The 24,497-nt window shown below is 46.8% G+C and overlaps 1 protein-coding gene across 9 annotated transcripts in view; it reads left to right on the forward strand.

Moving 5' to 3' along the window:
* The window catches only part of RBM33 (RNA binding motif protein 33), a 523,998-nt gene that overhangs the window by 21,386 nt on the left and 478,115 nt on the right, over positions 1 to 24,497 (forward strand). For all 9 annotated transcript variants that reach the window (XM_029588463.1, XM_029588468.1, XM_029588464.1 and 6 more), the window contains exon 2: positions 7,528 to 7,606. In XM_029588463.1, coding sequence (XP_029444323.1) covers positions 7,528 to 7,606 — 79 coding nt within the window. The remainder of the gene's footprint in view (positions 1 to 7,527; positions 7,607 to 24,497) is intronic.

Consider the following 24,497-nt stretch of genomic DNA (forward strand, 5'->3'; position numbering starts at 1 on the left):
GATTGAACATAGTGTACATTCCATTCTCTTTCTTAAATTTAATTTTCCATTTTTGCCCAGTTAATGTTTTGGTACGATGGATGTGCAGGGGTACCAGGGCTGTTCTTCTGTCACTTTTGTCCTCTCTCATACCCGCAGCGCTCATTTTCATCCCCTCCACATCCTGCATTGCTCCTGCTGATATACAGCTCTGTAAAACTTTGTCAGTTGAGCTGCACTGTGTCTGTACTCCCGCACTTCTTGTGAGGACAGTCCCAGAATACATTTTACTCCTGGGGGAATTCTGCGCAAAACAATTGAAAATTCTGCATCAAAAAATTGAAAATTCTGTGTGCACATTTTCTAAATTCTGCAAAATTCTACACATTTAATTGTCAAAATAATACAGTATTTTTTGCAAATTATTCCTCATTTCAGTGCAGTCCAGTATTTTCATGAGGAGGTGAACAGATGCAGAGGTCAAAAGGAGGATTCACATCTCCACCTGCTTTAGGCCAAGGGCAGCAACTCAAGGCACTGGACAGATGAGCAGACAATGACCGCCATCGCTACCTGGATTAGCAAGCTAGCTCCAAGCCTCACATGCAGTGGCAGGAGTCGCATTTAACCAGACATCTCCCGCTGCTGTGGGACCGGTCTTGCAGGAGATGATGTTTGTTAAACGCAGCCTCTGCGGCGGAAGTCAGAGTCCGCTCAGCTGACCAGTGCCAGGGCACACAAGTCAAAGGCTGCAAACCTCTGGCTCAGAGCAAATGGAAATATGAATCCCCTTTGGCCTCGGCCCCTACCCCCATTCTGCTTTCCCCTCATACCTTGAGGCCCTACTAGAAACACTCTCCCCCTCCCCTATCTCTCTCTTCCGCTCCCCTCCACTGTCATGTAGCATATTTTCACAAATTGTTTATGGATCTGCCAGTGACAGCTCCTGATACATCCCTGAGGTATAAATTACGTTGCTCTTTAGGTAGCACCAGTAATCCCCATCCCTCACTGCGGGGAGCACTTTTTTTGCAGCACAACAAACCTGTGTTTCCTTCAGGACGACTGATGATGTAACACCAGTCCCTGATGCTGTTTCGGCATGATGCAGATGCTCTCGTTGTCCTATCGCTGCTTCTGACATGCTGCCTTCACCTCTCTTAACCTGAAGAAGCCTCGGGTCAGTCCTGCTGTAACCTGTTTTTTTTTTTTTCTCCAGCTGATCTCTTAGAGTCAGTATCTCTGTGCATGGCGAACTTGCTTGTGCCGTGCTTCAGTGGATTCTGCGAGGTGAGGGATGAAATCTGCGGGAAGGGAGAATTCTGTGCAAATTCTGCAGTAGCGCAAAATTCCCGCAGGAGTAATATGTCATCTGGTAATGCTATACAAATGATTAGTAGTAGAATGGGTGCCATGCAGCTCAGACGTTCAGAGATCCATGCGAGGTCATACTGTTGCATATGCAGCGCTTTCTTCAGTCCCTTCAGAACAGCTGTGCTTCTGGTATGGGAAGGAGGCTGTGACCCACTACTGGGTTGCTACCCTGAGTTTGAAAATCTCTAATGGCTAATTAAACTTCCAAAACTAACTAATGTTTTGGAATTTAAGGGCTTTATAACAAACAAATTGATGAAAGGGGAGAGGTACAGGTGGATGAGTTTAGTAGTCCTTGCACATGGGTGATTTTCATCAGATGGAGCCCCGATGTGGAAAACTTATGTCAAGGTTTCTAGAACTTTGACTAGGCACGCTGAGCATGCCCAGCCCTCCTTATACCACGCATCCATGCGGGGTCTCTCCAGTCTCTTTTTTTGCAGAGCTGTAAGCCTCGTGTTGTGAGTGAGCTCATGTTCTCTATTTTTGTCCTTGTGGAAAACTTTGATATTCTCATGTTTTTCGCGTTTTTTTCCTCATTGTTCTGTCACTGGGACCCTATCGGTACTGTCCTGTAGTGTCTCCTAGTCAGGGTTTTTGGCGTTTCGGGTAAGTTTCCTTTCGCGGTCGATTCCTCGTGGCGGTGGTGCATTGGTGCCTGCTGGCCATCGCTGCCCTGCAACTATCTTCTTAGGCTTTTGCCCCTTTTGTTTCGTCTGTCATGACCCTGTCTGGTTTTCGGCGATGCTCTTGGTGCCTAAGGAACTTGTCCATCACAGATCCACATGAGATGAGTTCTTTGCCTGGGGCATTACATGACGTCCTGGATTGCTGTTTGAGACCAGATGACCCCGAAGGGTCGTCTGCTTCGATTCAACAAGATGGAGCAACTCTTCGGGTCGAAGACGTCCGAGCCATTGGCATCTGCATTGAAGAACCAAGGAGCCGCACTGATGGACATGAATCCATGAACATCAGCGGGACCATCAGTTCTGTTGATGCCGCCAGTAGATAGGGGTGCCGGAAATCAGTCATCATCTATCTCCTCCAGGCTGAGGACGTCTGGTTTCTCATCTTTGGCCTCAGCACTGGTGAAAGACCGGGTCGAGCATTGAGGGAAGCTGAAGAACCATCTGCATCGGTCCCTGTTGATGTATGGTGCCAGGCACGGAGATGCACCAATTTTTGCCATGATGCCCCCAAAGGAACTCCTCAGCAAGGAGTGCCAGTCCTCCACTGGTACTGGGGATCTTCACCAGTACTGATACCAGTCAACAATCCACCTCGAGGGTCTGAAGAGGATCTGGTCACCCCTCCTTCCTCCCAGTCAGTGTTGGTATCATCAACTTTCGAGGAGGATCTGGTGGACTCAACACTCCACCGCTAGCTGGACTCAGTATGGACCATCCATGTACTGCTTCTGAAGAAGCTCAGTGTGCTTATTGGTGTGTTAACAACCCAGCTGCTGCCAGTTCCCAGGACAGCATCGGTGGCCGGTGGGGCACCATGCCTTCCGCTACAGATACAGTGGTCTTTGCCATTTCCTCCTCAGAGGAAGCTCCACTGAGGCCGGCAGAGACACCGAGGCCTGCTGCCCCTTGTCCAATTCTACTGGTGCCTGCACCTGTGAATGAAGACCGAGCACTTAGGATTCCATCCCCTGTGGCTTGCAATGAGGCTGAGGAACCTTATGACTCCTAGGGGAATGATGCTTTGGAGTCCTCCGATGAAGGTTCTGAGGGTTTCCCTTCAGAACCTTCTCCAGAGGAGCATAGGAGGTCTGCACCTGAGGACTTAACCTTCGCAGGTTTTGTGAGGGTGATGTCGGAAGCCATCCCATTTCAGTTATTGGCAGAGGAGGATGCCAGGCACAAAATGCTTGAGATCCTCCAGTTCATGGAACCTCCTAAGGAGATTGCGGCAATCCTAGTACATGAGATCCTTAAGGAGTTGCTGCTGAGGATATGGGACTACCCCCATACAATGACTCCCGTTAATAAGAAGGCATACTGAGTCTACTTTGTTCAGAAGCCTGCCAGATTCAATAAGCGTCAGCTGCCCTACCAGTTGGTGGTGGTCGAATTCGCCGTCAGGGCCAGCCACGCTCGGACTCATTCCTCGGTGCCCCCCCAGGGAAGGACCATAGAGTGATGGATGCTGTTGTGAGAAAGATGTTTCAAGGTGCCATGCTCATTGCCCACATTGCTGCTTATCAGCTCTTCAGGTACCAGTACTCGCAGGACATCTGGAAGCAGGTGCAGGAGGTGGCCGAGCAGTTGCATCAACAGCATCAGGACACCCTCATATCACTGGTGCATAAGGGCCTGGAGTCCGGTAAACATGGTCCATGTGACCTACAATGTTTTCAAGACAGCTTCGAGCGTGTCTGCAGCAGAAATTAGCACCCGCAGAATGGCATGGTTGTGGGCCTCAAATCTCCAACCAGAAGTACAAGAATGACTTGCTGATGTGCCGTGTACTGAAGAGAATCTCTTCGAAGATAGGAAGAGGTGTGCTGTGGCCCAGCTTCGGGACTGCCATGAAACTCTCCAACAATGCTTGGCCAGTACTCTGGACCCGTCCTCCTCGTCCTCCTCTTCTAGGAGGCTGGTGAGACCGGAGCCAAGGAAGTCTTACTTTTGCTAAAACAAGTATCCTCTGCTCACTGTGCTCCCGTCAACACCATCAGAGCTCCTGTGGCCATCCTAGGCAGCAGAGAGTCCCCAAGCCCCAGCCGGCTCCTTAGTCAACACTGGGGACAAGGTTTTGTCTGGATCGTAAGGAGAGTACGCCAGTTGCCCATACCCGTGACGATGGACCCTTCGGATGAGGGAAGGCTGTTCTTTGTGAACTGGTAGCCCAGTTTAACCTTGGACAGTGAGTTCTGTCCATCGTCCGTCAGAGGTACCAATTTGAACCTATTGGATTGGATGTCTTGCCAAATTGCCCTCCGTACCCGTTTTGGAGGCCGGTAGCGCATCAATAGGTACTGCTGGCGGAGCTCTCCTCCCGCTTACTGGCCAGAGTGGTCAAGCTATACCACCAGAGCAAAGAGGGCGGAGATTCTACTCCAGATATTTCGTGATTCCAAAGATGCATACACTCATATCGAGATCTTCCCCGGTCACAGGAATTACCTCCGATTTGTTGTCTGGAAAACAGCGCTTCCAGTACCGGGTGTTGCCGTTAGGGTTTGCGTCAGCCCCACGGGTCTTCACAAAATTCCTGGCCGGAGTGGCAGCACACTTCCACAGGCTGGGAGTGCATGTTTTCCTGTATCTGTATGCTCAAGAGCATGTCTCAGGCAGGGGCCACCAGGTCCATGTGTTTGACCATCTGGTTGTTGGAGTTATTAGAGTTCGTTCTCAGCTTACCAAAGTTCCATCTCAGCCAGTCACTTCAGTTGGACTTCATAGGAGCCCTGCTAGACATGGCTCAGGCGAAGGCCTTCTTGCCTCGCCAGAGGGTCATCACTTTGACGATCATTGCGACAGAGATCCAATAGAGCCAGCAGGTGTCAGCCTGGCACTTGTTTAGTTTGTTTGGTCATATGGCCACAACTGCCCATGTCACTCCCTTGACACATTTACACATGCACAGAGCCTAATGGACCCTGAGGTCCCAGTGGCACTAGGCCACTCAGAGCCTCTAGGATTGCTCCATGTCACTCTGTCCGTCTGGGACTCATTGTCCTGGTGGCGGGTAATTTCAAATCTTGAACGGGGGATCTTGTTTTGAAGTCCACCTATGCAATTGTCCTAACCATGGATGTTTCCACCTTGGGGTGGGGAGCTCATGTAGATGGGCTCAGCACTCAGGGCCTCTGGTCCACCCAGGAACACTTTTATCAAATCAACTTCTTGGAGCTTCCGGCGATCAGGTCTGCGCTATGGGCTTTCAGAGATTGGCAGTCCAACAAAGTTGTCCTAATCCACACCAACAACCAAGTAGCTATGTGGTATGTCAATAAGCAGGGTGGCAAGGGATTGTCACCCTACATCAAGAAGATGCCTCTGTTCTGCTCCCTGTTCAGGTCAGACCAGCCTCGGATGCCCTCGCCCCTCATTGGGGCATGAGATTTCTGTATGCGTATCCTCTGATTCCCTTAGTGGTGAAGACTCTCTTAAAGCTTCGTGAGGACTGGGGGACTTTGATCCTTATAGCCCCTCATTGGCCAAGACGGGTCTGGTTTCCAAGCCTACAGAAGTTGTCCATCCGGAGACCGATCAGTCTGGGGACTTCCCCAGATCTCATCATGCAAGATCAAGGCAGGCTTTGGCATTCTAACCTCCAGGCACTTGTCACTCACAGCCTGAATGTTGAGAGGTTAATTCTGCAGTCAATTGATCTTTCAGAGGATGTCTCTGTCCTGATGGCTTCTAGAAAGCCTTCCACTAGAAAGTCCTATGGACTAAAGTGGAGGAGCTTTTCCATGTGGTGTGAGCAGAAGGCCCTAGATCCATTCTCCTGCCCCATAGAAAAATTGCTTGACTACCTTCTACACTATCGGAAGCTGGCTTAAAAACCAACTCCATTAGAGTTCATCTTAGGCAATTGGCGCATACCACCAGGGTGTAGATGGTACGCCCATCTTTATACAGCTTATAGTTGTACATTTCATATGGGGCCTGCTTCAACTGACGATAGATCGGCTTTGATAGATCGTCTTCCTTGCTGCTTCAATTGAAGCCTCCCTAAGGCCTCCCGCTGTGTCTTGGGACCCTTACATGGTATTAGCTCAGCTAATGAAAGCTCCTTTTGAGCTGTTATGCACCTGTGGGCGTTGCCGTTGTCAAACAGACACTATCCAATTGGCTAGAAGATTGCATCTCCTTCTGTTATGCTCAGGCAGGACTGCATCTTGGGATTCATGTCAAGACTCATTCTGTCAGATCCATGGCAGCATCACTGGCCCACTTGTGAACAGTTCCCATAGAGGAGATCTGCAAGGCTGCGACGTGAAGTTCTTCCCACACATTCACATCTCATTATTGTCTGGATAGGGATGGCTGATGTGACAGTAGGTTTGACCAGTCTGTCCTTCGGAACCTGTTTAAGGTGTAGAACCCAACTCTCCCGCCTAGGCCCGTTGTTTGGGTTTAGGCTTTTTCTCCCTCTTTTACCAACAACACCGGTGTGGTTGTGCCTGTTGTTGTCTAGTTGGATATCTGTTAGTCTTCTTTTGTGTTGAGGAGCAGCCTTTAGCTAGGGAATCATTTATGTGTGAGGACTACTATCCTGCTTGTCCTCAGAGAAAGCAGAGTTGCTTACCTGTAACAGGTGTTTTCTGAAGACAGCAGGATGTTGGTCCTCATGAAAACCACCCGCCACTCCATGGAGTTGGGTTTCTCCTATTTTTTTGTTTTAATTAAAATTCTGTATTACAAGATTGGAGAGGAATCTCGCGTGGATGTGTGGGGTAGGGCATGCTCAGTGTACCAAGTCAAAGTTCTAGCGATTTTGACATGTTTTCTGCATTGAGGCTCTAGCTGATGATGTAACCCATGTGTGAGGACTAACAACCTGCTGTCCTCGGGGGAACACCTGTTAGAGGTAAGCAACTCTACTTTTTCCTATTTTAAAACAACCTAGTTTCTCATCACAAGCATGGAAATAACCTGGTTGCCTGTACAGCCAATATTTGAATTGCAGGTGCCTGCCTCCAGCTTGCAAGGAGTGCAAGAGATTGTGGAAAAGGATGGAAAGAGAAAAAACAAACAAAAAAAACCCCTTTCTCTTTTCTCCCCCAAAACAGATGATAAAGATGAAAAACATTGAAAAAAATGAAAAGATGCAGGATCTTGCTGAGACCAACTCATGAGTTTGAAATGTACTTGTCTTCTCTTATCCAGCACTGTTGGATAGACAAGAGAAGAAAATTGTCTCTGTCTAAAATGTTTTCTAATACCCCAGTTTTCTAAATGTATTTTTCTATATCTGCATGTCTCGAAGATGTTCAGTATTTTTGTACTGATTGTTTTTTTTTTTTTTACCTTTTTCTGAATTGAAAAAAATAAAAATTAACAAAACATACAGTGGTCCCACAAAAATGACAGACATAGAGACACACATATGTGTGTGTGTGTGTGTGTGTGTATATAAATCTCTAGCTCTGTTTTTATTCTGGTGAGAACTGTTCAATAGTCTTTTTTTTTTTTTTCGTTTTCTTTCCAGATGATGACTTTGATCAGTTTGATAAGCCTGGCGCAGAAAGGTCTCGCAGAAGAAGAGCTGGTGATGATGACTGGGACAGGTAGTTAAGACTTTTTTTCATGTTCAGACACCATCCATTGATTTACATGAGTTCTGTACATGGGCTGGCATTTTGTATTCTAATCGAAGTACGAGTTCAGATACAAATGAAGCTGTTGACTGCTGTGTGCATGTCATTGAGTACTTGGTAGCTGTTCACTTTGACTCCTCACTGTGCAGATAAAAAAAAGCATGGAGCAGAATGAAATTTATTTAGCTACTGTAATTCCCTGCTTTACTTGGGTTGCAAGGTATAATTAAAAAGCTGTGGTATTTCAGATAAGGAAATGTTAACTTTGGAGAATTATTTGGTGAAGGATTGGGTGTACTGGATAGGGCACAGTGATGAGTGTATGTTTAGTGAATTTTCTTAAGACATACTTAAGAATTGCTATAGTGGGTCAGACTGAAGGTTCATCAAGCCCAGTATCCTGATTCCAGCAGTGGCCAATCCAAGTCACAGGATCCTAAATAGTAGATAGATCCCATGCTGCTTAATGCCCAGGGATAAGTAGTGGCTTTTTCCAAGTCACAAATACCTGGCAGGATCTCGAAGAATAGATAGATTCCATGCTGCTTATCCCAAGGATAAGCAGTGGATTTCTGCAATTTCCCCTTAATAATGATTTATGAACTTTTCCTTCAGGAATTGTCCAATCCTTTTTAAATGCAACACCAGCTTTTCACCACACCTCTGGCAATGAATTCCAGAGCTTAATTATGCATTGATTAAAAAAAATATTTTCTCAAAGGACAAGCAGGATGGTAGTCTTCATACATAGGTGACATCATGAGATGCAGCCCAGCATGGAAAACATCTGTCAAAGTTTCCAGAACTTTGACTTGGCATATTGAGCATGCCCTGCATGCTCTATACCACGCGTCGTCATGGGGTCCCTCTTCAGTCTGTTTTTTTCCCACGGAGCTTTTCTATCGTGGTGTGAGTGAGCTCTTAAATTTTTCTTTAAAACTGTGGAAAACGTTTTTCCCTGATTTTGTTCTTGGGTTTTTCTTGCGTTCCATCAACACCAGCTCCCTCCCGTAGCTACCTTGATAGGTTTCTCTGCGTTTTCGAGTAAGTTTTTTCTCTATTATTTTGACCTTCCCTGTGGTGGCAGTGCCTCAGCGCCCACCGATCATCGTTGCCTTCCGCTTTCGTTGCTGTTTTGCGTCCCTTTTTTTTTTTTTGCTTCAAGTTATGGTCACTTCTGGTTTTCATCGATGCCGCTGGTGCCAGAGGGCCATGTCTGTCATGACCCTCGTGGTATGTGTCCTCTTCCTGGGGGGCATCACATGACATCCTGGGTTGTCGCAAGTGCACCAAAATGACCCTGAAGGGACGTTGCGCCCGACTCAACAAGATGCAGAAACTCTTTGGGTCGGGCAAGTCCGAGCCATCGACTTGGGCATCGGCGGCATCAACACTGATGGACATTAGAGTCATTGTGGCGGGACCATTGGTTCTGCTAATGCTGCCGGTGGAATGGGGGCACCAGAAACATGCCAAGCTCGGTTCCCTCCAGGTCAAGTAAGTCAGGTTCCTCATCTTCGAACTCGGCACTGGAGAAAGACTGGTCCAAGCACCGAGGGAAGCTGAGGAAGCATCGGCACTGGTTGCCTTAGATGCATGGTGCTGGGCAAGGGATTTGCTAGCTCCTGCTGTGATACCTCCGAAGCGACCTTGTGGTGAGAATCGCCCATCTTCCATCGATACTGGGGTCCGTGATGGTCTCCACCAGTACTGGTGCCAGTCGCCAATCTACCTCAGGGATCTGAGGAGGATCTGGCCACCTTTCCTTCCTCCCAGTCAGTGTTGGCTTTGGCAACTTTCAAGGAGGAGATGGAGAGGAGCGGCTCACTGGCGATGGCGTGGACACTGCAGGGCATTGGTCCTGTGGCACAGACTGCATCGATGTAGCTCCTGTCTAGTTTGGATGTGCTGCTAGAGTGGCTCAGTATGCTCATTGGTGTGTTACTGGCCTGGTTGGCGCAGATTCCCAAGAGGCCATTGATGCCAGGTGGGGCTCTGATGCTTCTCCCGATCTATAGGGTGGTCATTCCCGGTTCCTCCAAAGAGGAAGCTCCACCTAGGCCAGCCGAGATAAGGTGGCTTGCTGCCCTCCGTTCAACTTTGCCGGGGGTCTGCACTAGTTTTGCTGGTGACTGCGCCTCTGGACAAAGGCTGAGCACCCAGGACCCCATCCCCTGTTGATTACAGTGAGGATGAGGGTCCCTATGACCCCTAGGGGGATGATACTACTTAGTCCTCCTCTGAGGGCTTGGAGGGTTTCCCCTCAGAACCATCTCCTCCACAAGAACAGAGGAAGTTCCTGCTGGAGGAAGCCGTTCCATTTCAGTTTTTGACAGAAGAAGACACCAGGCACAAGATGCTGAAAATCCTCCAGTTTGTGGAGCCTCCTAAGGAAATTGTGATGATCCCAATGCATGATATCCTAAAGGAGCTGCTGTTGAGAATATGAGGACACCTCCTCACAGTGCTGTTAACAGGAAGGGTTCTACCGCATCCAGAAAGATGCGGGCGGGTTCTACCGCATTCAGAAAGCTACCTGATTTGATAAGTGTAAGCTCCCCCATCACTCAGTGGTTGTTGAATCCGCCCTCAAGAGAGCAAAGCACTCTGAGCTATTCCTCTGCGCTCCCGGGGAAAAGACCACAGGGTGTTAAATGCTCTTGGGAGGAAAGTGTTCAAGTCGGCTATGCTGTTTGCCTGCATTACCTCCTACCAGCTTTACATGAGCCAGTACTCGCAAAACCTCTGGAAGCAGGTGCAGGAGATAGCCGAGCAGCTGCCTCAGCAGCAGCAGGACTCCCTCCTATCACTGGTGCAGAAAGACCTGGAGTGCAGAAAACACAAGGTCCGGGCAACATACGATGTTTTCTAAATGGCATCGAGGGTCTCTGAGCAGGAATTGGCGCCTGCAGAATAGCATGGCTGTGGGCCTCCGATCTCCGTCCAGAGGTTCAGGAATTGCTCGCTACATGCCATGTACTGGGGAGAATCTCTTTGGAGATAGGGTGAGAAACGTGGTGGCCCAGTTGCGGGATCGCAGTGAGACTCTCCAACAGGTCTCCGCTGTCATTCCGGACCTGTCGTCCTTATCCAGGAGGTTGGCGAGGCAGAGGCAGCGGAAGTCTTTCTATCACCAGAGGAGGTACTATCCACCGCCCCCGTGCTCCCATGAATAACATGCAAGCTCCTGTGGCCGCCTCAGGCAGCAGAGAGCACCCAAGCCCTAGCTGCTGCCTCAGTTAACTCCCAGGATGGGGTTTTGACTGGATTGGAGGGAGCATAAAGCAGTTGCCTATACCCGAGATGATGGATCCCCCAGTTGAGGGACAGGCTGCGGTTCTTTGTGAACTGATGGCCCATCCTAGCAAAACACTGCACGGAGCGGCAGTAGCCACAGAGGCATTCACGGAGCGGGATGCCAGTGGCCAGTGGTAGGTGTTCCACCTTCATGGAGCAGAAGGATGGAGGGCCGTCATCTTCCAATTAAATTAAAAAAAACCAAAAAAACAGGGATGGGATCCATCAGGTCTAGAGGACGCATATAAAGAGCAGGTAGTAAAACACTGCACGGAGCGGCAGTAGCCACAGAGGCATTCACGGAGCGGGATGCCAGTGGCCAGTGGTAGGTGTCCACCTTCACGGAGCGGAAGGATGAAGGGCAGCCATCTCCCAATTAAAAAAAAAAAAAAAGAAGAAAAAAACAGGGATGGGTTCATGGGCTATAGGTATTACCAATTATTAGGCTTTTCAATATTTGATGATAGTTAATGTGACTTTCAAGGCATACTTCACTTTCAATGCATATCCAGCATAGCTCCCTGCTTCAATGACAGGGGAGAAGAAAAACTAATACTTCACACATATCCATCATTGCCCTCTGCTTCATGGCAGAGAGCTATGCTGCTGCTTACCCAACTAATCAAACTTAATATTTCACTTGGAAGCAGCTCCATCACTGCTCTCTACATTAATATTTATATACTTACATTTATATACTTACCTTTGTTAAATGTATAACGCTTATATAACCCTGTTAAATGTATAACGCTCTGGCGTAAGTTCCTGTTCACTGTACACAGACGTGATATCTTTGAGCGGCGGCATATAAAAAAATTATAAATAAATAATAGTGGGGGTGAAAGGGAATTAGAACATAAGGTTACTAAGAGCCAAGAGAAACAGATAAGTATGAGAAAAAATAAATGTGAAGCTTGCTGGGCAGACTGGATGGACCGACTGGTCTTCTTCTGCCGTCATTTCTATGTTTCTATGTTTCTATGTTTAACCACGGACCAGTCGGTTCTGGCCATCGTCTGTCAGGGGTACCAATTAAACCCTGTTAGGGGTACCAATTAAACCCGTCAAATTCCCCTCTGTGCCAGTTTTGGGGGCCGGTAGCACATCAGGAAGTATTGCTTGTGGAACTTTCTGCCCTCTTAATGGCCAGTACAGTCGAGCCTGTTCCACCTTGCAGAGAGGGTGGGGATTCTATTCCAGTTATTTCCTGGTTCCAGAGAGAACAGGAGGATTCTGTCCCATCCTAGACCTAAGGGCCTTGAACAACAAAAAATGAAAAGTTAAAGATAGTTTCCTGGGCACCTTGATCCCCCTTCTACAAAGCAGGAACAGGCTATGCTCCCTATTCGTGGTGGGAAAACAGCACTTCTAGTACAGAGTGTTGCTGTTTGGGCTAGCGTCAGCCCCATGTGTTTTCACAAAATGCTTAGCCGTGGTTGTGGTTCACCTCTGCAGGATGGGAGTACACCTCTTCCACTAACTGGATAATTGATTGGTCAGGAGCACATCTTAGGGGCCATTCATTCCATGAGCTTGACCATCCGGGTGTTGGAGTCACTAGGGTTTGTCATAAACTATTCAAAGTCCCATCTCAGTCCGTCACCTTAGTTAGACTTTATAGGAGCCCTGCTATTAGTGCTCAGGCAAGAGCCTTCCTGCCTCATTCACGGGCCACCACCCTGGCGTCCATTCTAGCAGAGATCCAGGGGAGCCAGCAGGTGTCAGCACAGCACATGTTGAGGTTGTTGGGCCACATGGCCGCAACAATCCATGATCCTCCATTGGCATATTTACATATGCACAGAGCCCATTGGATCCCGAGGTTGCAATGGTGTCAGGCCACACAGAGCCTCCAGGCTTGCATCGGAGTCACCCTGTCTCTCCAGGACTCTCTTTCCTGGTGGCAGGTACTCTTCAGTATGGAACGGGGGATCTCTTTCTGGAGTCCTCCTACACAAATTATCCCTACCATGAATGCATCCACCATGAGTTGGGGAGCTCATGTAGAGGGTCTCTGCACTCAGGGCCTCTAGTCTGTTTAGGAAAGCTGTTGCCAGATCAACTTCCTGGAGCTCCGGGCTTTCAGAGATCGGCTGTCCAACAAAGTTATCCTGATCCAAACAGGCATCCATTAGCGATGTGGTATGTCAAGAAACAGTCCAGATTTTGTCAAGGGGTCTGTTCCACGGGATGATGCTCAGGGCAACATATCTGGCAGGTACGGAGAACATGATGGTGGACAGATTGTCTAGCCAACACATCCCACAAATGGTCCCTGAACCAGGAGATGGTGAATCGGATCTTCCACCTCTGGGGGAGCCCAGACATAGATCTATTTGCATCCCCCTGCAACAGGAAGGTAACTGGGTTCTGCTCCCTTTACGGGATGGACAGCAAACCAGCTTCGGACGTCCTTGCCTGTCAGTGGGCATAGGTCTTTGGTACACATATTCTCCAATTCCTTGACTGGCGAAGACTCTCTTGAAGCTTCACGAGGACAGAAGGACTATGATTCTCATAGCCCATCATTGGCCAAAACAGGTCTGGTTTCCACTCGTATAGAAGTTTTCCATCCGGAAACCGATCAAAGGAGGTTGCGGCACCCCACCCTCCAGGCCCTGTTGCACTCAGCCTGGATGTTGAGAGGTTAATTCTGTAACCACTCGATTTTTCAGAGGATATGTCTCTGGTCTTAGTGGCTTTTAAAAAGCCTTTCATTAGAAAGTCCTATGGACTGAAGTGGAGGAGGTTTTCCGTGTGGTGTGAGCTCTAGATCCATTCTCCTGCCCCACAGAAAAACTGCTTTATTACCTTCTACACCTATTGGATGTTGGCTTAAAAAGCAACCTCTGATAGGTGGTTGTTAGGGTCCATCTGAGTGCAGTTGGTGCATACCACCATGGTGTGGCAGGTACGCCCATCTCTGTACAGCCTATAGTTGTACATTTTATGTGGGACCGGCTTCAGTTGAAGCTTCTCCTAAGGCCTCCAGCTGTGTCTTGGGTCCTCAACGTGGTACTAACTCAGCATGCACCTGTTACCTGAAATACCTGACCTGGAAAGGCATATTTTTGGTGGCACTCACTTCAGCGTACAGGGTCAAGGAGCTCCAGGCCTTAGTGACTTATTCACTTTATACTAAGTTATATCATGACAGGGTGCTCTTGTACTCACACCCTAAGTTCTTGCCTATCTATCTTAACCAGTCTATCGTCTTGCCAACTTTCTTTCCCAGGCCCCATTTTGCACCAAGGTGAATGAGCACCGCACAGTTTGGACTGCAAACGAGCCTTAGCCTTCTATCTAGAGCGGACAGAAGCCTATAGACAGTTCACCCAACTTTCTATTTCTTTTGATAGCAATAGGTTGAGAGATGCCAAATCAAATTGACTAGCGTATTGCATCTCCTTTTTTTCTTTATGCCCAGGCGGGACTGCATCTTAGGGTCATGTCAAGGCTCATTCTGTGAGAGCTAAGGCAATATCGGTGGTGCGAGCAGTTCCTGTGGAGGAGATCTGCAAGGCTGCGATGTGGAGTCCTTGCCACACATTCACATCTCACTATTGTCTGGATAGAGATTGCTAACGTGACAGTAGGTTTGGCCAGTCTGTCCTTCAGAATCTCTTTGAGTTGTAGAACCCAACTGTCCCTGCATAGGGCCCCTTTGTTGGGTTCAGGCTATCTCCCCCTCTGTTACCAACAGGACTGTTGAGGTTGTGCCCAGTGACCCCTGGTTGGTGTCTGTTGGTCCCCTTTTGTGTTGGGTAGCAGCCTGTAGCTAGGGATTCACCCATGTGTGAGGACTACCATCCTGCTTGTCCTTGGAGAAATCAGAGTTGCTTACCTGTAACAGGTATTGCAAGGACAGCAGGATGTTAGTCGATATGAAACCTGTCCACCCCGCTGTGGAGTTGGGTTTATCCTTTTATTTTTTGATCTAATTCTAAGTTGTAAGACTGAAGAGGGACCCAGCGTGGACGCATGGTATAGGGCATGTTGGGTATGCTCAGTATGCCAAGTCAAAGTTCTGGAAACTTTAGCAACTGTTTTCTCTGCTGGGCTCATCTGATGTCACCCATGTGTGAGAGCTAACATCCTGCTGTCCTTGGAGAACACCTGTTACAGGTAAGCAACTCTGCTTTCTCTTACTAGTTTTAAATGTTCAACTTGGTAACTTCAATGTGTGTCCCCTAGTCTTTGTACTTTTTGAAAGAGTAGACAATTGATTCACATTTACTCGTTCTACTCCACTCATTATTTTATAAACCTTTTGTCATATCTCCCCTCAGCCTTCTCTTCTCCAAGCTGAAGAGTCCTAACCTCTTTAGCCCTTCCTCATAAGGGAATTGTTCCATTCTCTTTATAATTTTGATTGCCCTTCTTTGTACCTTTTATTGTCCATTCCTTTCCTAAGTTAACAGCGAAAAGGAGAGCAAGAAGTCAGGTTAAACAATGCTCTGGGCCAAACAAACAAAAACATTCCCTAGGGGCGTGTTCTTTAGGTGTGTGTGCCTTTGGTGTGCCACAGGGCGCATCGTTTTTACACTCCAGCTCCTCTAGATGATGTCCCGCCCACTGGGGAGAGGGGGGGGGGGGTCCAGGCAACGAAAGTGATGATCTGATTCAGAAGCACATCACAGAATCATGGCCCCCTTCCACCTTTTCTAATGTGTGGGCTTCCAAGATGGTATTTTTAAACAAGGTCCAAGATTGATGTAAACTCTTAACCTTTGCAGCTGCTTCTTTCAATTTTTCCCCTAACCCTATTCCTCATTTTGTCATAGTCACCCTTTTGAAAATTTAATGTCACAGTAGATTTCTTAGTATCCTCTCTCCAGTTATTATGTCGAATTTGATCTTATTGTGATTACTATTGCCAACGGGCTCCAACACTGTTACCTCTTGCACCAAAATCTTGTGTTCCATTATGAACTAGATCTAAAATAGTTTCCCTTTTTATTGGTTCTTGTACCAGCTGCTCCATGAAGCAGTCATTTATTTCATCTAGGAATTTTACCTCTCTAGCATGTCCTGATGTGAGCTTAACCTAGTCAATACTGGGCTAATTGAAATCACCCATTATTAGTGTGCTGCTGATTTTGTTAGCTTCCCTAATTTCTTTTAGCATTTCATTGTCTGTTTTTCATTCTGGCCAGGTAATACACCCCCACTGCTATTTTATTCCGCTTTTTCACCTGGAATTTCTATTCATAAACATTCAGCTTTGCATTTTGTTTCCTGCAGAAAGTTTATCCTGTTTGACTCAATACCCTCCTTAATATATAGTACCACCCCTAACCCATTTGATCCATCCTATCATTTTAATATAATTTGTACCCTGGTATCAGTGTCCCTTTGGTTATCTTCCTTCCGCCAGGTCGCTGAAATGCCAGTTATTGATTAGATTATAAGCTCTATTGAGCAGGAACTTTGTCTTATGTGTTTGTACAGCGCTGTGTACACTGAGTAGCATTATAGAAATGCTAAGTAGTAGTAGAAGTAAATCTATCTCGTCATTCAGTGCTATGTTCAGACTTTTCCATCTTTTTTTTTTTAGTCTTCTAGCATTCATATACAGACATTTCAAAGTATCTTTTTGTTCGTGTTAACAACTTGCTTATCAGTTGACAGGAATAATTTGGAATCTGTCTGCTCTTTACTTAAAGGCAGCTGGCCCACTTTAGTATTTTTCCCGTTAATAGCAGGGCTGAATTAGCCATGCCGTCATTGGACTGTCAGGTGTCGGAAGCGGAGCTTTTCAAAGCTGATACAGAGCTTAGCTCTGTGCGGCTGCGCGTGTGTTCCCGTGCAGGAAGGCAGAATCTCTTCAGTCTGTCTTTTCCTTGAGCAGGAATGCACGTGGAGCTTCATCACTCCTCAGGAAAAAACAGAAGAGAACAAAAAGTAAATTAAAAGAAAGGAAACCCACAAAAAATCGACATCTTATCTTCCAGCACCTCGACGATGCCCTGGCCGTCCGGTTTTAAACCGTGTAAGTGCGGAAAAATCATGTCGATTACCGACGGGCATGAAGCCTGCTACCTGTGCCTAGGCCCGGACCATGATACCTCGAAGTGCAAGCACTGCGGGCGCAAGTCGCCTCGAGCGCAGCGCCAAAGGATGGCTAAAATAGAGAAATTAAAACTTTCTCTCACCGGCTCATAGCGCGACCCCCCCTGAGGTTCACTACTCGCCGAGGCCGCAGCCTGCCCCCTTGATTCGAAGGGCAGCATCCCTAGAACCAGGCTCTTCAAAAATGGGCCAAAAACAAGGGAAAGCTCTCAAAAAATCGAGACACCACCACAGGGACTCGGAGGAGTCCCTGTCTGCGTCGACACAGAGACCTACAACATCGAAAAGTGTCTATCAAATCGAAGCTGCGCCGTCTACGCATGTTCACTCAAAGCACCCGTCGACGCACTCTTAAGCTTTCCTCAAAGCGTCAAGCCGATCAGCCACCGAAGCCTCGGTCACTGCAAGCTTCGACACATCGTTCGGAGAAACATAAGAACATAAGAAATTGCCATGCTGGGTCAGACCAAGGGTCCATCAAGCCCAGCATCCTGTTTCCAACAGAGGCCAAAACCAGGCCACAAGAACCTGGCAATTACCCAAACACTAAGAAGATCCCATGCTACTGATGCAATTAATAGCAGTAGCTATTCCCTAAGTATAATTGATTAATAGCCATTAATGGCTATTAATCAATTATACTTGCGTCGAGCGTCTATCCGGATAACACCGGATAGACGCTCGACGCAAGTTCCGACGCAAAGTGCACTGCCAGTGCCGGCGCAGACGCCGGTGCACAGTTCGATGCAAGTATCGATGCACAAGTTGACGCAAATGACGTGACCCACGAAGCATATATCGATACCTCAATCGAAGCATTCTTCGACTAAAAGCTTGAAGCAATTATCCACGCAACCAGCAAAACAATGCATATCAGCGTCTACACCTCGTTTGGGGCAACATCCTATGCCATACGACACAAGCACAAGTCCATGCTTCATATACGACTCCGCAGAAAAATACCACCAAGATCCCTACTTTGCAGATGCAACCCATCCCATCAGATCCAGAGGAACATACGCCATCCTCAGGCTCAGGCGCATCCTTCCATATTCCAAACACTCAAAATCCAGAATCCCCTCTGGATTCAGAAGACGAATATATAGGATTTTCCTCTTATTCCCCTTCATCATCCTCTTCATGTCAAGTCTTCTCAGACATTTCTTCAGTCTCTAGACAAAAATGCGCTTCTCTTCAGTTACAAGAACCCTTAGCAAAGCGCAAAAGAGTTGGAACAGCGGTGGAACTATATAAACACCAACCAGCACCACCGGATACTGATATACTGTTGGCAGCAGTTCCAAATCATTCCCAGGGATCTTCTAAAACACCTATCCGCACACACATACCGGAAGAAACACAAGAAGCCATCACCCAATTATCATCAGTGTTTTCAGGCTTCTTAGCCTCCCTACAGTTGAGTTACCTCAACCCTCCACAGGTCCTGGTCAGTCCTGATAGAAAATCACCACAACTATCACAGCCTTCACCTGACATATCACCAATACTCCCACAACCATCTCCAGCAAAGGAACCTTCATTGATAACTCAACAATCCCCCCAGCCTACGCTACCTAGGCCGACCAACTCACCCCCATCACCTAAACAACCGGAATCTATTCCATCATCTCCAGGCTCCTCTACAGGGTATCCCTCTGACCCGCCAGAAGGTCTCCAAGAACCTTACTCTCCGCCGGAGGACCTATTATACCAAAAATTTATAGACAAAGTGGGCTCGCTTCTCAACGTGGAAGTCCACAAAATGCCCGACCCGAGGTCAGAAACGATGGGACTCTTGAAGATCTTTGATCTCCTATCAGATCCATCAGTGCTCCCATCGCATCAAGTTTTAGACACAGTACTTGAAAAATCATGGGAAACACCATACTCAATCACACCAATCTCTAGGAAAACAGACATGAAGTACAGAATGCAGCAATCTACATTCTATTCATCAACTCAATTACCTCACACATCCATAGTAGTGGAGTTGGGCATGCAACGTGCCAAAAAATCCAGGTTACATTCCAGTACACCACCTGGGAAGGATAATAAATATCTTGATGACTTTGGAAAAAGATCTTCCAATTATCAGTGTTAGGAGCGAGAATACACCAACATCAATTCTACATCGTACAATATTTGTATGAATCATTACAACAACTAAAAGGTCTCCTTCCAGATACAGATGCCACGATTCCACCACCACAACCATTAAAGGATATGGAGGAAGGCATTCGGCATCTTCTGAGAACAATATATGAAGGATTCGAGACTTCTTCAAGAGCCTCTGTGTCGGCTATAGCGGCCAGATGCCTGGCTTGGCTCCAAGCTAGAGCTATAAGAGAAGACGTCCATGACAAGCTCTCTAATCTCCCTTGCAGAGGAGATAACCTGTTTGGCAGTCGTCTCCAAGAAACAGTGGTTCAGTTAAAAGAACATAATGTAGCAGTTCAAGCACTAACATCTTCTCACAACTATGGTGCCTTCTCTCGCCAATATTTTGCATCTGCTCGGTGTGCGTCATATCACAGATGACCGTTCAGAGCCTATCCGTCTTATAGACCACCTCCTTATTCTCCACCACTTCGACAATCCTCCCAACAACAATGCCGTGGGAGGCCACTCTCACAGCGTCCACAAAATCAACCAGCCTCCACTACCGCGAAGAATCCACCCTCTTTTTAACTCCAGCCAGGCCCCCCCCACAGCAGTGGGAGGAAGGATCATGGCATTCAGTCAAGCCTGGTCACAAATCACAACCGATCGCAGGGTTCTAGAAATAGTCCATCAGGGCTATCAACTACACTTTCTCTCCAGACCTTCCCTACCATATATCATTCCAAGCATAGGCATGTGCGCCAGTCATCTTCAGTTGACAAGAGATTTCAACCCTTCAACATCAACAAGCAATTCAAGTCTTACCCTCGAACCTTCAGAATACGGGGTTTTATTCCCCTTCTTAATTCCCAAAAAATCGGGAGGTCTGCGCCCAATTCTGTACTTACGCGAGTTAAACATCTGGTCATGGAAAAATTCAAAATGTTATCCCTGAAAACAGTTCTTCCCCTTCTTCAACCCAACGATTGGATGTGCTCACTAGACTTGAGGGATGCTTACACGCATATTCCAATGCACCCCTCTTCATGGCAATACCTCTGTTTCCACTACAAGAAACAACATTACCAATACAAGGTTCTGCCTTTCAGCAGCCCCTCGTGTATTCACAAAGTGCATGGCAGTGGTGGTGGCCCATCTACGAAAGCTGGGAATCCAAATATTTCCCTATCTAGACGATTGGCTCGTAGTAGCATCAAATCTTGTAACCCTCCTAAACCACCTACAACAGACCATTTCATGTCTTCAGGAACTAAGCCTCATTATCAATTACGAAAAGTCAAACCTACAACCCTCCCAAACACTTCAGTTCATAGGAGTATTGTTGGATACGACCAAAAGCAGAGCTTTTCTACCCAGAGACCGAAGGTTACTGCTACAGACTCTTATCATTAAATCACCTACGGTTGATAGCACGACCAACAGCCCGCCAGATACTGTCTGTATTGGGCCATATGGCGGCAGCCATTCACATGGTTCCGAACACCCATCTTCACATTCGCCGACTCCAGTGGGGACTAAAGTGCCAATGGTCGCAACACTCCCAACCTTTGTCTCGGAAAATCACCTTGACTCAAGACATGCTCATGGACTTGAATTGGTGGTTAAAACCGCAAGTGCTTCAAAGAGGAGCACTTTTCACAATACCACCTCACAACATAGTTTTATTTTTATTTTATTTATTTTAGAAACTTTTATATACCGGCATTAGTGGGTACATCATACCGGTTCACATAATAACTGAAAGTTTGGAAAATACATTTCAACAGGGAGACAGTAACTGGGCAGGGGATAAAATAAATAGGCAGTAGGAAAGATAGTTAAAAAACAAGAAAGTCATAACCAGAGAATACAGTTTATAATTTACAATGATAGTCTCCTTAATATAAGGAGAGGGCAGACCCCTGAAGGGGGAACTGTTCTCATAACAGATGCTTCCCACAAACAGGTCGATACTGTAAGACCGCGGGAGAGCGGACGAACGCCCGCTCTCCCGGCGCGCGCACCAGCCCTTTGCTGGTGCGGGCGATTCAGTATTTAAATGAGGTGACGCGGGAAAAACGGGGAAAAGGAGGCGCTAGGGACACTAGCGCGTCCCTAGCGCCTCCTTTTTGTCAGGAGTGGCGGCTGTCAGCGGGTTTGACAGCCGACGCTCAATTTTGCCGGCGTCGGTTCTCAAGCCCGCTGACAGCCACGGGCTCGGAAACCGGACGCCGGCAAAATTGAGCGTCCGGTTTTCGGCCCGACAGCCGCAGGCCGAATTCAATTTTTTTTTTTTTTTTTTTTTTTTTTTACTTTTTTTTACTTTTGGGGACCTCCGACTTAATATCGCCATGATATTAAGTCGGAGGGTGCACAGAAAAGCAGTTTTTACTGCTTTTCTGTGCACTTTCCTGGCGCCGGAAGAAATTAGCGCCGACCTTTGGGTCGGCGCTAATTTCTTAGAGTAAAATGTGCGGCTTGGCTGCACATTTTACTTACTGGATCCCGCGCGCATACCTAATAGGGCCATCAACATGCCAGCTACAAGGCCATCCGGGCATGTGCCCTTGGAAACATATTCTTGGTGCAAGAGGATGCTACGTCACCTTGAGGGCAGGTCCTAGCTACAGGATTGCTTCCTGCCTCACCAAGAGGGGATGCTCTCCTTCCAGGTGTCCTTTCTCCTCCAAGGCAGCACAGGGGCTCCCAGATTGGAGGTGGGACTGCTCTATATGTCTTCTCCATATTCCTCTCTGCCTCCCTTAGTTGCTCCAGGTCTGTCACTCTTGCTGCCAGAGATCGGACTCATTCTCTGAGGGCTAGGAGCTCTTTGCACCTAGTGCACACAAACAACCAGTTGCCAGCTGGGAGATAATCATACATGTGGCTCTCAGTGCAAAAGACTGGATAGCCTCCCGCTCACTGCTGGACTAGTCTGCATCTTAATTTTTTTGATTTGTTATGAAGTTTAGTTTAACATCTCTGGTCCCTTAGAAATTTAAACTAAAGAACTTTAGCCTAGTGATTTATTTTATATTTGTCAATATTTGCAGAATAGTACAGTTAACCTACTTATAACTACCTAGTTACCCACCTTATTGACTCTTTTGAATTAAATTCCTTCTGTATCAAATCTATAATTTCTAGCGTGTAGCCAGATGGACTCAGGACCCAGTGGGTTATGTGCTCTTCTGCTAGCAGATGGGAGACGGAGTCAGATTTCAAAGCTGACGTCACCCTAGATATACCCCTGCAGTGAGCTCAGCTCTTCAGTATCTCTCCATCTCCTAGCAGATGAGGACACTATCCCACACACTCGAATAGTGTTAAGAATTACAGCAAAGAAGAGAGGTTTTTTTTTGGTTTGTTTTTTTTACCTTAAAGAAGATCGAGCCCCACTCTCCTGCGGTGATACCTAAGGGTCCCTCCCCCAGTTGAGAATTCCTGAGGTGATTTTCGATATCCCTCAGAGGTGTGCCTTGGTTCAGTAGCCGGTTCCCGGCATGGACTTAGCCCCCAGAGAGGCCGAAAGGCAGCAGGTGCACAACCCAGCGCAGCGGTGAAGGTAAAGCCCTCTCCCCCTGCAGCTGGAGACCATCCCGGCACGCGATTGGTAAGCGCCGAGACCAGGTAAGCAGAAAACTTTAAATTCAGGTCGGTCTCAATCTCAATCTCAATCTTTTTCCTTCTACTTGTTTGAAACATTTTTTTCTTTCTGTGTTCTTACCTGCTTGTTTTTCCTGTTCTGGTTTCTTTCTTTTAATTTTACAGCTGTTCTTGTTTTCATTTGAAGTCTCCTTAAAAAATAAATTTTCCTCAAAATTGAGTCTGATTTATCACAGCTTTCCCCCCCCCCCCCCCCCATTATGGCTTGGGGCAAACCAGTGTTCAAAATGTGTTCCCATTGCTCTTTAAAAAACAAACAAACAAAAGAAAAAAAGTGTTAGGATTAGCATGACCGATTAATCCAGTGTCTTGATCACATGATGTTCCTGAGCTGTATATGTACAATATACGAGCAAGGGCCATTAAGTTTAGAATTTATTCCATACAGGAATGTTTAAAATCTTGGGTTTCCACCTCAGCAATTTAAGGTGAAGCAGTCTACATGCCAGATGCTGTTGCCTAAATAGAAAAAAGTACAGTTGTCTTATGATTGATGGCATCATTCTGAAAATCTTAGCACAGGAAAAGTGATGATGCAGAGTCTGGCACCGAAGCATGTATGTGCTGCACCAACAGTTTTTTCACTAGCACAGAGAGGATCCCTATTTGTGGATCAAAACAGGACCGAAGCTCTCCTATCATGATTTTGGTTCCTGAGCCATACAGTTCTTCACTGTTCTTTCTACAGCTGGTCATTATTCCATGATTAGGAAGATGTGGATAGATTTTGTAGAGCATTATTTTACTGTTATGCTGCCTGGATGTCCCATAGTCACTTTAAATTCAACTTAGCTAAGACTGAGCTCCTTATCCTTCCCCACAAGCCCAACTTTCCTTTTCCTCCTTTCTCAATTTCTGTGGATAATACGGTCATCCTCCTGGTCCTCTCAGCCCATAATTAGGAGTCATCTCCACACATGTCCAAAACTCTGTTACACATGCCATTTCTTTCTCTAAAACATTGCCAAAATATGTCCCTTTCTTTTTGAACATACTATCCACTCTCTCGTCTCTCCCGCGTAGACTATTGCAGTCTGCTCCTCACAGGTATCCCAGCAAGCCATCTCTCTCCACTACAGTCCATCCTAAATTCAGCTGCATGACTTACTCTTCTTCTGAAGTTACTGTATTGGCTCCCTATCTGTTCCCACATACAGTTCATACTCAACTACAAGTGCCTTCACTCTGCAGCTCCTCACTATCCTCCTACCTCTCTCTACCCCCCTCTTTGTGCACTCCGCTCATCAGATAAGTTACTCTTATTTATGCCCTTCTCTACCGCCAATTCCCGACTCCATGCTTTCCACCTGACTGCACTATGTGCTTGGAATAGACTTCCTGAGCTGGTGTATCATGCCCCCTCTCTCACCTTTGTTTAAATTTCATCTAAAAACCCACCTTTTGAGGCTGCTTTGAAATCTTAAGTCTGTTGTTTTACCTTCAACCTCATTAAATGATTTTAACAATTGTCTGGTGAACTGTATGTTTGTCTTGATTAGATTGTAAGCTCTGTTAAGCAGAGAATTTCTCTTGTGTGTTTGTACAGCACTGCCTACATTGAGTAGCGCTATAGAAATGTTTAGTAGTAGTAGGATTCAAGACTAACTTTATCAGAGTTCATGTCGGTGATCTAGCATCATACCATGAATGTCTTCATGTTTCTTAGCAACCTACAGTTGCCAGATTCATAAAAGGACTAAATCTTCTTAAACCTCTCATTAAAGAT

This window comes from Rhinatrema bivittatum, chromosome 2 (assembly GCF_901001135.1).
Source record: "Rhinatrema bivittatum chromosome 2, aRhiBiv1.1, whole genome shotgun sequence".
Classification (NCBI taxonomy): domain Eukaryota; kingdom Metazoa; phylum Chordata; class Amphibia; order Gymnophiona; family Rhinatrematidae; genus Rhinatrema; species Rhinatrema bivittatum.